Source organism: Gymnoscopelus braueri (genome assembly GCF_963280865.1).
Source record: "Gymnoscopelus braueri genome assembly, chromosome: 2".
Lineage (NCBI taxonomy): Eukaryota > Metazoa > Chordata > Actinopteri > Myctophiformes > Myctophidae > Gymnoscopelus > Gymnoscopelus braueri.
In genome coordinates this window covers 27,337,348-27,348,345 of record NC_137604.1, presented here as the reverse complement: position 1 = coordinate 27,348,345, position 10,998 = coordinate 27,337,348, and the positions used below count along the sequence as shown (strand labels likewise).

Here is a 10,998-nt window from a genome sequence, read left to right as displayed (position 1 = left end):
TGCCAAAGGGATCATCAGCAGAAGGAAATGATACATCATCTCTGTGGGGAAAAGAAAAATACAGTAGGTCTGTACAGTATATGTACACACAATATACACTACACAGTATGTGCATTTATCTACTGTATTCAGTGTTTTTTACACAAAAGCATACAGACAATGCATTACACAGACAACACAATATAATAAAGTGTTGTAGTGTCAACGGCAAGCAAACTGAGTAAGCAAGCATTATCTTCAAAAATATTATATAATTCAATATTTGTAGCCTACCTGATTTACAATGAAGTATTTCGTGGAGTCTTCAGATGTGTTCTGTCAGTAGTACTCAGCAATAATTTACTTTATATAAGTGGTCCAAGTGGTTCGAAGTCCAAAAACAGTAAAACACCAAGCAATTTCTAATACCTGTATATCATAAACAGCCATTACAATGGTTATCTCTTTTATAGCTTTTATATTACTTTTGGGAAGCACGATAACTTCTCTTTCTAGCCTACTTCCTTCTACATCTGGTATCTCACAAGTTCATTGATTGATTGATTGCAATTTTTATTAGGCAAAAGAATGTAAAACAACACAGTTACATTTATAATGCTTTTGTCTAAAAGGTCCGGCCAAAAAAGTCCTTGCGGGCTTGTTTCCGTTGGGGTCCTTGAATTAATTTCATAGACATATATAGTAGCAACCAAACAGTTAAAAAATCAACATAAGAATACAGAGGGAGAAAAAAAACATACCACTATGTACAAAAAAGGCATGCAAATAAAAAATTATATACAAAAAAAGCATTACAAAATAAAAAAAATATGTACAAAAAAAGGGGAGGGGGGGGGGGGTCGTCTGTCTACAGGGAAACTGGTACTAGCTCCTCTTTAGGCCTCCAGAAAGATGAGTTTCAGTTGGGTTGTAAACTGGCACTTAAGGGTGGCTGCAAGCATGGAGACTTCTTGAAACTGGTGAGAACTTGAAGTCAATGACACATGACATGGGGTAGGCTCAGAGCTGGATCCCCAAAATGGCCTATCATATCAGGTGGGCCCTCTATAAAATTGTGCAGACTGTTCCAGAGCCTGACCCTGAATTTCTGAATTTACAAGAGGTTTTATACTGCGTGGTTGTTGAAGAACCCCTGTCCCTTTGCCCTGTACAAGGTGAGAAGGTCCTTTATATAAGTGTGTGTTTTGTTTTATTCCATAAGCCATAACTATTGGCTGTAGTAAGGCTAATCCCATTGAAAATTATTTGAGTTATGTAAATCCTTTGAGAGCTGTTATCTCCTCAGACATATAAATTATGCATTGTGTTAGTTTCCTATGAATCCAAATAGACAGTTGCGTAGAGTGTGTGCACATTCGACATAATTATGTTCACGTCGAAGGCTGGTAGGGTGGCGCTGACATTTATTTGTGTGAAGGGAGGCCCTGAGGCAGTCTCAGGCCCAGGGGCCCATAGACTCCGGACCAGGGTAGGCTACGGAGTGACCATTTGTGCCCTGCAGGTGGAGACATTGTCATTCTGGAAAAGAGCCCTTCCATCACCATTGAAACTAGAAAAGTGTGTTCCTCAGAACGCAGATCCCTGCTAGGCCAGGTTGCCTATACCCAGGGCTGTGTTGCAACCTGTTATAGCGCCACCATGAGGCTGATTTGAAAGATTTATGGTGGCAGTTCTTTTAAGCTGTGTGTGTGTGTGTGTGTGTGTGTGTGTGTGTGTGTGTGTGTGTGTGTGTGTGTGTGTGTGTGTGTGTGTGTGTGTGTGTGCGTGTGCGTGTGCGTGTGCGTGTGCGTGGGTGTGTGTGTGTGTGTGTGTGTGTGTGTGTGTGTGTGTGTGTGGGGAAGAGAAGGCAAAGCTCTTAGAACAGGTTGAATGTTATTTCACCTGAGGGAGAACATGAAACATTTTCAGAATGTCAGCAGAAGGAAACGATACATTGTCTGTGGAAAACACAAAAACATAAGTCTTTGCAGTGCATGTACACAGTACAGTATATACAGTATTTGTCTAATTGACATACTTTATTATGTTCTTATGTTGAGGCAAACAACAAAACCAAGTAAGCACACTCATCAAAAGATTTTATACAATATGTGAACTGTACATGACTCTATGAATTCACAATGAAGTGTTGTGGGAGTCTTCACTGGTGTTCTGCCAATACTCAGCAATGATTTACTTTATACAAGTGGTCCAAGTGGGTCAAAGCGCCATTATCTAAACAGCAATTAAAAATGTTTTTTTGATGCGAGAGACAATGTGCAACATTGTAGAGAGAGACTTTGTAGCACCTAGGCTACAATGTAGCCTGACAGCATGTCACGGGTTTGTGTCCCGATCCCGACGGCCTTTGCTGCGTGTCACTCCCCATCTCTCTCTCCACATTTCCTGTCAGCCTACTGTCCTATCCATAATAAAGGCATAAAAAGACCCCCAAAAAATATATATATATATTTTAATGGTTTTTAATTCTCCTTTAAATGGGTTAGAATCGGTATGTCATGGGTATAAACTTAAGCTCTAAACGTACTGGACCCCTCCTACATCGCTGGCCTTTTGACCTCTCCTACTACTTCCAGGTCCCTCAGGTCAGCTGAATTGGGGCTACTAGCTGTCCTGGGAAATAAACTACAGCAGTGACCGCTGTCACAGCCCCCAGACTGTGAACAGTCTGGGGGCTTTCCCCTCCCTATCAGATCTGGCCCCTCCATTGAATCGTTTTAAGTCCAGGCTTAAAACCCTCTTTTATTCACTAACATTTGAATCCCCCTGATATGGTTCATTTTTATTGTTTTTAATAATGGTTTATTTGTGTTTTATTGATTTTTTTTTGTACCTCTGAATTGTAGGTCTTATATGTTTATGGTTATTACATCATGTTCTGTACAGCACTTTGCTCAACGAGGGTTGTTTTTAAATGTGCTTTAGAAATACATTTGTGATGATTTGATTTGATGGGTGGCTGCAAGCTTGAAGACTTCTTGAAACTGGGGAATGGAAGACATAATGGCACATGGAGTGAGCTACTCAGTGACCACTTGTGCCCTGCAGGTGGAGACTTTGTCATGCTGGAGGAGAGCACTCCCATCAACACAGGTCAGTTTAGGACAAAACCTACCTAGCCTGCTGAGCCAGTCTCTGTTCACTGACATTTACAACATTCTAATCCATTGCCATTGCATTTTGTTCATTATTTTAGCAGTATCCATTTACAATAGTTGCTAAAGTGCATGTTTGTTATTTCCACAAATGTCTATGGTTATTTCATGTCTAGAGGTGTATATCTTTTCCCGGTACTTCTCGTAGACTAAACTAATCCTCTAAAAATAAAAGGTAATTTTCAGGCAATAACAAATCTGTTGCTCTTATGTATAGGAAACCTCCCAAAGTCTCTATAAATTAAGCAAGTTAAATCTAAAAGAAAAACATATCAAATAAGATTTTTTTTTATGTAGGCCTACACACATTATTGTTCGAGTGCCAATTGTAGTTGCCCACAAGCACATAGATTTAGAAGTAGGTTGTGGAATTTCAAAAATAATTCAGTCACTATAGCTAACCTGGTCAGTATGGCCAGTGCATGGGCAGAATCTATTACAAAACTCGTTTGTAAATACAATTTTTGCTGTACCATTTAATGTTCGACCAGTAATATTATAATAAACCAATATTTGTTTTATCATTTTGGTGCTGCCAAAGCTCTGCCTCCAAGAAAAGTTAAGCTTGATTTGTACTTGGTTGCACATTGTCTACTACAACACTTTTGCAAAATTAGCTGAGCTTTGATTTATAAGGGGCTCACTTATAGGCTGCACCAACACACAAACAAAACAAAATAAAAAGCACCACACACATACACAAACAAAACCAAACACAACGTCTTATTTCTCCATCTAATTTTTTCCCCCTCTCTGTTGCTCTGAGTTCCATGACCCATCTATTTTTAGTTTGTTGTTGGAACACTGTGGGAGTAGGGTGGCAGGTTTTCCAGTGGCTGGCACTAATAATTAACTGCTCCATTCAGCAGCAGCAATTAGAACTGGCAACCCATTTGGTGTGCACCACTGCTCCGACTAGTGGTGACAGCCTGCCTGCCTCCTCTGGAAATATTCATGTTAAGATAACATGTCTCATTGCATGAATGAAATGGATGTGACTGTAACAATCTAGTTGCGCTCTTCTTTACCTCTCCCTTTTCCACTCTCCCTATTTACTAGAATTCCCTTTTCCATACACGTGAAGTATTCAAATCCACTACTTATCCCTAAGTTATATATTTCTTAGCAGTACCCTTTTCAACCCCCCCTCTCTTTCTCTCCCTCACTCCTAGTCCCCTCTCCCTCTCCCTCTCCCTCTCCCTCTCCAGCCCTCCCTCTCCAGCCCCTATTTTCATCTTAATCATGTTTGGCACTGCTCATCTAATTAAGTATTAAGTTGTACTGGCTCCAGAGTCAGCCCTCAAAAAACACATAGCCTACAAATGCAAACACGTAGACATTCCCTAGTTTACTAAACCACACGCACGCACGCACGCACGCACGCACGCACGCACGTGCGCACACAACACACACACGTTCAGGGACCTTTAAACACTAAGCCATACTAACTGTATGCAAGACACATGTGGTCAAAGTGCTCTTGATTGCATTGTTTGTAAATGTATAGAGACTACTAGAGAACACTTGTTGGAATATGAACGTATATGAATTCTGGTGTGTCACAACCATATCTACACGGTAAAAGTTCATTTAACTCTTGTCAAAATGGACCAGCAAAGAGTTAAATTAACACTAAGGATTTGAGTGTGTAGCCTATATCTATACATCCGTAATATCACTGACATTAAAGACTCTCCCTCCCTGCATGGCTCCCTCTGGATTCTGCAGATTATTGAGAATACAATGTAGGGATGTAGCTAGCATTCCCAAAGGACCGAAGGGGATTATAAGGTCTTACTGGATAATATTAGTTCACATACCGGATTAGAGGGAACACATTAGACTGAGAGACCAAAGCTGCTTTACTCAACAATAATGTGTACATTCACACATTCAAGTGTAAAAACGCAATTTATACTTTGTTGCACAATTGACACGTTCAAGTTGCTGTAAATGCCTTGCATGGCTAATGACATACCCACAGATTAATGTAAAAACAGATGCATAATGAACATAATTTATACATCCACAAAGTAACGTACACCATTTAAAAATATGAGCAAAATGTCTTTACCCAAACCTGCAGGCCATTATTGAGTTTAAACCACATTGTGACTGTTTAAGCCACAGCAGTAATTGCCTTTGTGGTTCCTTGGGTCTCAGCACAGTACTTACTTTTCTATTTAGCTATGCTTTCCCTTCCCATAAGATCAGGTCACTCGCCTGAACCACACAAATTGATTAATAGTTTCCTCTGGATCTATGTATAGTCTTCAGCCTTAAGGGCTCATGCCAAGTTTTCCTGGTCAAGTACTACCCTGGGATAAACACAGTAATGGTGTGAAGTCATTTGGGTGAGGAGAGGATTGAATCAAGAAAGTATGAAATAAGGTAGCCGTAGACTACAATTCTCGTAGATGTATTTTATCGATTTAAAGTCAGAATCGATAAAATACATCTACGAGAGTCGTAATCTACGGCTAGAAATAAGGGCAGATGTTAGTCTGTCAATATTTATTGTTGTAATCATTTTATATCGTTCCTCAGAGAAAACCTTCAATTTCTCGTATTCCTCTGTACTGTGCTCTTAGGCACACAAAAATATTAGGTGAAATAGGGGCATCCAGGTGGTGTAAAGCAGTGGTTCTCAAACATTTTCATGTGAAGGAAAACCCGAATTTTGAGGTATCTGTACTTGACACTCCACTACATCTCAAAGACAAACATTATACTTTTGACTCCACTACATTTCTAGGAAAGCTGTCAAGTAACAAGTAACTTCTGAATTTGATGGGTAACCAAATGTGGTGTAAAAAGGCTTATATGATATCATTAACTCACATGTAATGTAAGTTACTAGGGACCACATGTTTTTTTTATTCATTTGACATTTGTTTTATTAATCCTCTTTGGCATTGTGACTATTTTTACATACAGTGGGATAGGCCTCCAGCACATGTGGGTGGTATGTAGGTTAAAAGCCCATTACACAATGAACGCCATAAGGCTGTCGACTCCAAACCACATGTACTTCTCCTTTGGAAAGCACAGTTACAGTACATTACGTACAATGTCTGTGTGTGTGCTCACAGACCTCAATAATTCATGGACACATGGAAGCATTTTATCACTTGGTGGTGAAATTGGATACTTTGTTAGCTGCTGATTTTATTAGTAAAATGTGTAATTGTAAAATGGACGATCAATATTTTCATTTTAGACCCGCTGGACACAAAACCACAGCTCTGTTGCATCTTTATTCAGTCGATACATTTTGACTGATTTGTCTCATTTCATTTAACAACAAGTATTATATGATATGATACGATGTGATATTATATATTTTGTATAGCACCTTTCATGACCAAGTGATAAAACTGTGTAAAATGGAACACATATAGTATTATGCTGTAGGGAAGACTTGCACCACTAGTTCCATTAAGGCCCATACATATTTATCATCGACAAGATAATCTCATTAAACAAAAATGCATAGATGTTATTGGTGACTCTGTGACATAAAGATGTGGTGACAGTAATAGCAGAAAAAAATATCTTTGTCTCCCTCCCTCCTTTTCACCATATTGTGGTTTCAGTCATAGATTTGAGGCACGGGGACACAGAACATTATTCACAGCACAGGCAAAATATGGGATTTGTGCAGACTGCATGCCTTGAACTATTCTGCGACCCCAGTAATGCATCAACCTCATTACCACTCTGACTAGACAGCACTAGTCCACGCCACCACCATTTTTGTTGGCTAGGGTAGGATGCTGGAAAGAAAAAACCTGTTTGTTCTCACACTGACATGCACAAAAATCAGGCCGGGGCATCTTCCACATGAACTCCTACACAAATTATTAATGTTTTCTTTTTTCTTCCCAGGAGGTGCAGCAGGAAGAAATGAGGGCCTATATAGGGCGTTCACACAGAGGCGCTCAAAAGAAAGGGCGCCCATGTGAGTTATTATATAATCCCATTCCCCGAGAATCGGACTAATCCTAAATGATGTTATCATCTCTATTATAATAATGCTTTTGGAATGAAGTAATCCATAGAGCTCTAAATAAAAGTAGGGCCCTGAGCAGCATGCAGTGCTTTGTTATTTCAGCAGGCCTGGCCTGCTGAATCTGTTCTGTGCTTGTTTCCCCAATGAGGATGAAATCCTTGATGTGTTCCAGTTTGTTCATACTATACAGGTAACTCTGTCTGCTTGTCTGTGTCATCAGTACCGTTAGCTTTATTACCATCCTCCACTGTGTCCAATGTGTCCATCACCTGCATGCCCGAGGCTGGATCCCTGTTGTGGTAAAACAAAGAGACAGTGATGGTGCCACTGTCCCTGCTTCCTCTGGTGTTGACACAGTAAGCCACGCCGGGCTCCATGGTGTTCAGTGAGCTGTCGTGTTTCTCGTTGCTCGCCACCATGGTCTCCACAGCTGCGCTCACCCAGCGCTTGCTGCCCCTACGGCAGCCCAGCAGGCGCAGGAACGCGTCGCGGAAATCCGCGTTGAACGCGTAAATGACGGGGTTGAGAGAGGAGTTGCTCCAGCCGAACCACACGAAGATGTCGAAGGTCGTCTCGCTGACGCAGTGGAGTCCGCGCGAGTCCGGCGACTCCGACCCGGGACAGAACGGCAGGGCGCAGTTGAGAACGAAAAAGGGGAACCAGCAGAACACGAACACACCCATGATGATGCTCAGGGTTTTTAGAACTTTGGTCTCCTTCCTTATGGAGACTCGCAGAGCGCGGTGGGACTGCGGGGTGGGATGAGGGTAGGAGTGAGGGTGGGAATGAGAGCGATGTCGAGGATGATGATGATGATGATGATGATGTTGTTGATGATGATGATGATGCTGATTTGCATTGAGTTGTGGGAACAGGTCAGAAGCAGAACTGCCTCTCGGACGCACCTGCGCTCTCGGTGCGTCCGAGCGGCAGTTCTGTGCGTGCTCCGCGGCGCGCTCCAGCGACGAGATCCTCCGGATCTGGAGCTGGGCGATCCCGTAGATCCGCGTGTATGTGACGATCATGATGGCCACGGGGATGTAGAAGCTGACCAGAGAGGAGGAGATGGCGTACGTTCGACTCAGTCTCGTATCGCAGTTCCCATTATAATCGAGCGTCAGGTTATTATGATGAGCGGTCAAGTCTCTTATGACGTCTGCCCGCCGGTGCCAATCCAGCTGCACGGGGACGAAGGAGATGACCACGGACACCGACCAGGTCACGGCGATCATGATAGAGGCCACCCTCCTGTTCATGCTCCTCTCGTAGCTGAAAGGGCTCGATATGGCCCAGTAACGGTCCACACTGATGATGCACAGGTTCAGGATGGAAGCCGTGGAGCACATGATGTCGCACGCCACCCAGGTGTTGCAGAACGCCCCGAACGGCCAGAAGCCGGTGACCTCCGTCACGGCCCTCCATGGCATCACCAGCACCGCGACCAGAAGGTCCGACAGGGCGAGAGACACGATGAAGATGTTGGTCACCTTCGCCCGCAAGTGCCTGAACCTGAAGACGGCGACGCACACCGTTAAGTTGCCGAGTAGCGTCCAGACAATGAGCAGGGTGAGAATGGACCCTATGAGAGCGCGCTGTGCCACTGATGAGTCCTCCTCGCTTCCACTCCCTGCAGAGATGCTGGTGTTATTCATTGCCCGCTCTTTTGTACGGTCATTTCAGTACTAGAGGCTTAAAACATTTAAGCATAAGCATTCCATTCATTATATAAACAAACAAAAAAGAGGCAAGCCGTGTCGTGCGTAAAATCGGTGCCCAGGCCAATCTGTCGCCCAGGCGGCCATGCAGATCCGAGCGTCGTAGTGCGTGTCGTCCTGTGGTTCAACTAATCTGTGATGCTCTTCTGAGCGCACAGCTGTTTACTGGAGACCACGTGCACCAGCAGCTGGTGCTGCTGCTGCCAAACAACCGCTCTGAGGCTCTCAGCCTCTCACTCACTTAACACAACCATCTGATTATGAGGAAAGATGTAGGCGATGAGGATATAGTTGATTGACAATCTACGTCAAATCAGATGTGGTGGAAGAAGTACTCACATTTTGTACTTAAGTAAAAGTACCAAATACCACCATGTAGAAATACTCTGTTACAAATAAAAGTCCTGTACAAAAGTATTCAAATTGAAATATACTGTACTGAAAGTAAAAGTACTCATTATGCAGAATGTCCCATTTCACAAGTTTCAAAATGTATACAAATGCTTTGAAAATAGCAGATATGGGTCTTTGGCTATTTTCAAAAATAGGGCTTTAAATAGGGCTGAAGTGGTTAGTGTGTGTTTTGTATAGCCATATAATATTATCTACAAAGTAACTAGTAACTAGAGTTTTCAAATAATTGTAGTGGAGTAAAAAGTACAATCTATTTGACTCTGAGATGTAGTGGAGTAGAAGTAAAAGTACTGAAAATTGGAAATACTCCAGTAAAGTTAAAAATACCTCAATACTGTAGCTACTTAAGTACAGTACTTGAGTAAATGTACTTAGTTACTTTCCACCACAGCAAATCAGGTCACATTTTTTCGTAAAGTGATTTCATCCCAATGGATTCTGAGAGTTTTTTAATTTACTACTTTTCTATAAATGTAGGCTATAGTTGACACGAGAAAAAAAGAATAGATTCGACATTAGGTCCAGCTGCATCTAATTAATTCAGTGTCACGGAGATATCCCATGATGCTCATGCAGTGTGTTCTTTCATGCACAGTAGGCCTATAGCTGTCCCAGAGATGGGTTGTATTTTGTTATTTTATTGTTTATTTTTGTGAAAATTGTGAAAATATTTTTATTGAGGGTTACATACTGTATTGTTGTATAATATAGTGCCTTCTACTGTTCAGTTCTTTGCATTATGGCCTATTTATTTCATGGGCAGGGCATCATGTGACACTAATCACAGTAACATTGAAATCACCTGTTGGGTTTGAGCATGTCAGAAAAAACAGAGGAGTATTACGTTGAAAGAAAAAAGTCTTTAAACAAGATAAATTCAGTTAAAAAGTAAACGTAACAACTCCTGAACATTCTATCTAGACAGAAGGCATAGGTATGTCACTGATCATTTTGTTTGTCTGTACAATGATTGTTATTGTCGTCGTTTGTGTTGTGTGATTATGCAACTTCAATATGGACATTTCATTGATAATATGGACATTTAAAAAGATGACAGCAATGTTGCTGCCAACAAGGACGTTTAAAATTCAGTTGTGGTTAAAAAAATATTTGTTTTATGTTAAGTTTTTCGTGGTGTCTTACTTGGTAGCCTAAATAAAAAGCCCTTGTGAAAGTGAAACGGCTGTTGGAGCATGGTCTATATCCTGCCTCTGTCAGAAGAATACAGTTTAGGAATAATCTTGTAACAAACAAAATACTATTTATTGAAAATGACCACCTTTCTCCTCTGGCGTATTCATGCAACTCCTTTTCCAGAGGGGTGCTAGCCTAGGCTCAGCTATTTCAAAGAGGGTGTCCAAATGAATTTGTAATCAAATAAAGGTTTTGTTTTGTTACAAAGTTAAAGCTGTAGCCTACTATATTCAAATCATTGCTATAAAGACTAAAGAGTAGCCTATATTCACTACAGTGATCTGTAACAACCTCTTAGGACACACACACGCACGCGCACACACACACATATAGGCTACATTTTCAGGTTGGGATACCAACTTTATCCAATCAGGAGAAACCCCACAGTGTTCCAGTTAAAACTTCTGTTTTTAATCTCTTCCTATTTCAAATGTTTCCCAGTAGGCCTATACTGTATGAGTTCTCTCTCTGGATAACATTGGTCTGTAGCAATTATTATATTAAAATA

At 41.4% G+C, this 10,998-nt stretch overlaps 1 protein-coding gene across 1 annotated transcript; it reads right to left on the bottom strand.

Moving 5' to 3' along the window:
* Positions 1-7,349: 7,349 nt before the first annotated feature.
* On the bottom strand, positions 7,350-8,819 carry LOC308094937 (D(1) dopamine receptor-like; the record flags this gene model as incomplete). Its single annotated transcript, XM_080441763.1, has 1 exon — positions 7,350-8,819. The coding sequence occupies one exon, from the start codon at positions 8,817-8,819 to the stop codon at positions 7,350-7,352; it is 1,470 nt and encodes a 489-aa protein (XP_080297889.1).
* Between the last annotated feature and the right edge of the window lie 2,179 nt (positions 8,820-10,998).